Source organism: Saccostrea cucullata, unplaced genomic scaffold, assembly GCF_032062105.1.
Source record: "Saccostrea cucullata isolate Sc308-1 unplaced genomic scaffold, CSIRO_AGI_Scuc_v1 ctg11506, whole genome shotgun sequence".
Classification (NCBI taxonomy): domain Eukaryota; kingdom Metazoa; phylum Mollusca; class Bivalvia; order Ostreida; family Ostreidae; genus Saccostrea; species Saccostrea cuccullata.
Window position 1 is genome coordinate 28,973 of NW_026929726.1, and position 5,584 is coordinate 34,556.

Here is a 5,584-nt window from a genome sequence, read left to right on the forward strand (position 1 = left end):
TTAAATTTTGCTCTGCTACTGTTTTTGTAATGTTAAATGGACTTTTCACTAATGTATTTATTGCCAGCGTGAGCAGTGGTTAAAACTTCTGCTTTAGAGACGCAGATTAAGAGGTTGATCCTTAAGTCGCGTGATCGAATCCAACTGTGGGAACTTACATTTTTCATTGCTTCGGTTGCAATGGTATTGTCTTCTAGCTAGTTTTTTTCTTGCTAAATAATTTCAAAATTTGCATTTATATTACTAAACTGTTACCTTTATGGCGTTATTTATGTCTACAACGTTATATGTTGAACGTAGTATCGTTAACAGTACTATAAAAATATCTTGACATTTGGATTATACAAGATTTAAAAGGTGACATAGATGCAGCAATTAATTTTATTCATTTAACTTATTGCAGGGACATATGATGACCAGCAACTTATTTTCACAAGTATTGTGAAAATCATATTCTGATCACAAAGTCAGAATAAATTGTATAAACAGAGATATTCCTCGTGCATAAGAATTCACATTCATTGACAAAAACGCGAATGATTAGTTCCTGCATATTTAGGAAATCTATTGTCAATAGGATTTCAGGCTTAACACATAAATTTGATCACTTCATTCGAAAACGGTAATTAAATACATCCCGATACTGAGGAAATTAGCTCGCTGAGGTGGGAGGTTGAGTTGTTGGTGTTGGGGTGTTACCTGCAATCATGTTCCTATTTATTAGTCGCAAGTTTGTATATAAAGCCCTAACTCTCAAACATTTGTTAATTTCGAATTCTATGAATCATATTTCCATATGCAAAATGTAAAACACTTGGATTTATCTTTTTAATTTAGAGCTACTGTTATAAAATTGAAAACAAGATACTTGTAAAGTGTTACAGTGTCGTGCATAGCTGGATCTTACAGTCCTAGTGTTTATATAAATTTGGGTTTAAATGTACTGTAGACGTACTTTTTTCCACGGGGTCATAATTTCGCAGAATCTCAATTTCTGTTTAATCCGCAGGTAAAAAATTACGCCTATTTCTTAGACTGTCACTATATGCCTTACATTTACGTTAAGTACGCTTGTACATATTTCCGCTGAAAATTTTTGACAGCGTACTATATAACGTAAATTAAGGACCCTCTCTACACAAGTGCAAACTTTTCTTTGGACATTAAGAAAAATATATTGTATAAAGGAGTTAATATTAAGCTTATTTATTTAATTTTCGCTGTGTGGTGCGTGGCATTTACCCTCGGGAAAAATGTTCAAAGAATAGAAGTCACTGTTAATTACTTCAATAGAGAAAATACATATAAATAACATGTTCAGTTAATTTATCTTGACCTTTTAAAATGTTAAGAATACATGAATTCATTACAAATTGAGTAATATGTTGTAAATTTCTATTTTTTAGAATTTTTAATTCAGAACTCTTTAGTGTGCAGTGTAAAGAGGGTCCTTAAGGGTCATAAACCCTCTGCTCACTCTTATAAAATTTTTCTTTAACTGTTATGATTTTCCAAAGGAAATGTGTTTTCTGAATAAAATACAAACAATTATAGCATGGCTTGCAGGGCAAAATTTGACAAAAAAAAGGCACTTAAACTTTACAAATTTATAAAGGAATAATAGACATTTGTGTCATTAAGAGTTATCTCTCTAATCAGAATATCAATGTACCTTAATACCGGAAAAAAGTACTTCTACAGTATTCCAAAATTCATAGGCCAGCAAAAGAAAGAGACTAAACGAAATTTTAAAAAATACATAATAATAAAATAATTATGATTATGATGAAATTATGATAAGAAAAGAAAAAATACATGAAATACATATAAGTAAATTTAAACCGTTTTCAATATTTAGGATTATTCCTCCCTGAAAATTATACGCATATTTTTGCCCCGGATTTGATTAGCAGTCATGATGAAATATGCATGTTCCCCTGAGTTGCAAATAACATGCGCATCCCTTCATGTTTTCCGCGGAGCAATTTTTTTTATAACTTTCTTTTTGCACACCATAATTAAAGCTGACTTATTCATTTCTGATTGATATTTTGCAGTTTAATGAAACTTACAATATAGGCGTCGGAAGCAAATTAAAAGTGGAGAAGGAGGGCTATTAAAGTTTTTTTTTTCGGGGGGGGGGGGGGGGGGGGGGCTAAACCAACAAAAAAGGTGAACCCCGATTTTCAATGCCTACATTATGTATATGTTTGCAAAAAGAAATACTGATCAGTTTAAGGGAACATTCTGTGGTCATATTATGTATAAAATCACGGAATCAGTAAATACAAATGTTACTATAAAAGATAAAAACACTATTAAAAAGACTTTTACCTGTTGTACAATTTAAGCCAATGATTATATCTTTTAATAAATAAAAATTACAAATTTTCTTTAATTGACTTTTTTCATAGAATATTCAGAAAAGTCAAGGAAGAACGTTTTAGCCCACTGTTACTATTTCAGCTACAAAACCTTTTAGAACTTCAATAGATGAAACTAAATCAAATTTAAACCGGAGAGGAGAAATACGAAGTTGACCGGACAAGAAATTTAACTCGGGCCTCTTATCACTTCTAAAGTTTTCCACCTATTGATACTAATATAGTTTTTTGCTCAAGTATACATTGTATGAATTTGATCTGCAATAAATTTGTATCGATAAGAAAGTCATTTTTTCCTGCCTGTTAATTATTTCCAATGAAAAATGTGGAGATAACAAACAGTATTTGAGATTAAAAGTCCATACAACAATACCAAATAGGAGCAGAGCAAACACGGACCTCCCAAACATCAAATGTGGAATCAGGTCCAAGAAGTGGTGACATCCAAATTTACATATTAGCAAACACGACTTAAACAAGGTGTAATCCAGTTATTAAAATGAACTTTTTTAGTGTTTCAAGCTCTTCTGTGAATGAATGAGGTCTACTTAATGATAATTCTTTACCATTAAATTCAGCAGTTGTCTCATGTTGTTTTATTTGTTTATATTCAATATCTAGGCCATTACATACTTCTCCAAATGTACTGTTGAAAACAAATCCAATTGAAATAGTATATTTTGATTGTACTTTCACTGGAACGAAATAATTTGGGTATAGTTCCATAAGGTTATCTTCTATTTGACAAAATGGAATGGAAAATTCCACTGTGCTGCTGTTTCTTCTAACATTTGATTCCGAAATGGTGCCAACAACCTTGACATCCTGAACGTTATGTTGTCTTAACTTCTCAATATTTAAGTATATTCCAACCAAAACAGAGTAAGAAGATACGTGGAAATTTAATGAAAAATCAGTATTACCACTTTTACAATTAAGCATGCGAATCTTTGATGAAAATTGGCTTGACTTCACTTTAGAAGACCGCCATATCCTTTCGTGATACTTAAATTTGCAAGATTTTTCGGTTTTTGATTTTAGCTGCCTTCGCAAAATTTCTATTTTATCTTTGTCAGTCAAAAGATTTGATTCACATACGATATTGTCCAAGAACTGATGATTCATATTTGGAAAGCGAACTTCGAAAAGAATATCCCCTAAAACCATTCTCTGATTTTCTGCGGTGACTGGTAATTCTTGTCGAGCACATTCTTTTTCTGACCATATACAGACCTGTTGATAAACAACATCTTCTGGAGCAAAAATTCTATCATGCTGAGTTATTTTATAGACACAAGTTGAACACAACTTCATAAAAGACTCGGTGTATAAAAAACTAGGGGTGTTGACTTCAATTGTTTTCAAACATGTATCTATGATTTCCGAGTCGTCAAATTGATATGCAAATTCCATCATCTTGCAAACCAGGTCCGGCTTGATGAATGATTGTAAAGATCTTTTACAAAAAGATGACAACGTTTCTATATCATATTTCTTGGCACAGTACATCAGGTTTCCGAAGTTATCTGCGGTAACAGGAGCATTATCAGTGTATAGAAATCTGTAAAAAAGAAAGAAAGAAAGAAAGAAAACAACCATTTAAAAATTATACGGTAAATCATAATTTTGTTTGACCTGCCTCTTACCTATTTTGTTCAGAGATGAATTCAACTCCGTCTAACTTCATATTATAATTTTTGGAAGATTAGAATAAAAACATATATATTTTTATAATTATATAGAAATATAATCATTCAGGAATAAATAAATACAGTGCATGAACAAAATTTATCTGAATGAAAAGAAATATCGTTCAAATTTGTATTTTGTGAAAAATAGAAATATCAACCTTAGCATTTCAAATAGTCAGTATTAAAAGATATGATAAAAATTCGGTCTAAACTCTTCCTGTTTACTATTTAATCATGTTTTAGTTTGTTACAGCAATATTTCATCCATTTTTGGGGTGATTAGTTTTGATTGCTAAGGTGAATGGGATATATAAAATAAGTTAAATTAAAAAAAATCACAGATAAGAAATAGAATTTGCATACTGCAGGAACTTCAAAAATATGTCTTTCTGAGTGTCTTCCACTTCAACAGCCTGCTTTAAACTATTTTCTTGTCCTTCAAACATGTCGAAAAACACGCTGCTCCGACACATCAAGATGAACTTGTGGGCTTTTACTTCTGTGCGATTTTTACCTACTAGGAATGTTACGTCACCAGAGTCACGATGACTTTAATACATTATTCTCACACAAGTTGTCAAGGAACCCCTAGTTTGCCATCTTACAGCTGTCTTGTCCATGTTGAATGCTACTTTGAGGGAAGAAATATTTTGAATTGATATTATATTGTATTGAAAATTGAAAAATTGTTAGAGTAAAGCGTTCAAAGAACAATTAATAACATACAAACGTAACTTACTGGTTTAGCGGTAGGTATTTAAGAGTCCACAGTGAAACATAACCTATGCTTAGTTCTCGCAATAATTTGTGACTGTACTTCAGACGGAGTATTATGAGAAATATAAACAAGTAAACATTTACAAAACGTCGTTGAGACAATTGATATAGATAATGATTTTGCACACACAAACGACATTGCATTTTTGAGCAGATAGCCTACTTACAAATCAGTTATTGTTTAAACCTTCAATACAACCAGTGGAGCATATTTTGAATGCATGCATCAAAATTCGGTCAATTAAATTGTGGATGTTAAATTCGATAAACAATTAGTGCTTATTGTGCTTTAATTATGTATATATAAACATCTCCAAGTACCATAACCATGTTAAAGAGCATACAATTCAATTTAAGGCTTAATTTAAGGTAAATGGATAATCTAAAGAAGTGAATTCACTTACTTATCGCCATATTTTTAGAAATCAAAACTTGATGAAAATAAATATATATGCCTATTTTTCAATGTCTTTTGGTCTGAAAAACTTGTTTTTCCTATCGAAATTACTTTTTTATATTTATCCCCTCTAAGTTGGAATAAAAAATCATTAAGTTACAAAAGAAATATTTTTCAAGTGTTCAGAATTGAAAAAAAAATTCGAAAGAGTTTCTGATCCTTGCTTTTAAACAAAGACTCTTAAAAATATTTTTAGAATTAAGATAAGGGCATTATTTTGATTTTGTAAAGTATTTCAACCTTGTGTCTTACTTTTGCAGAAAAGGTACTAAGAT

The 5,584-nt window shown here is 30.9% G+C and overlaps 1 protein-coding gene across 1 annotated transcript; it reads right to left on the reverse strand.

The window, feature by feature from the left end:
- Positions 1 to 2,855: 2,855 nt before the first annotated feature.
- On the reverse strand, positions 2,856 to 4,521 carry LOC134282038 (BTB/POZ domain-containing protein 2-like). Its single transcript, XM_062764474.1, has 2 exons — positions 4,439 to 4,521; positions 2,856 to 3,945 (listed from the first exon to the last, which is right to left on the reverse strand). The coding sequence occupies exons 1-2, from the start codon at positions 4,519 to 4,521 to the stop codon at positions 2,856 to 2,858; spliced, it is 1,173 nt and encodes a 390-aa protein (XP_062620458.1).
- Between the last annotated feature and the right edge of the window lie 1,063 nt (positions 4,522 to 5,584).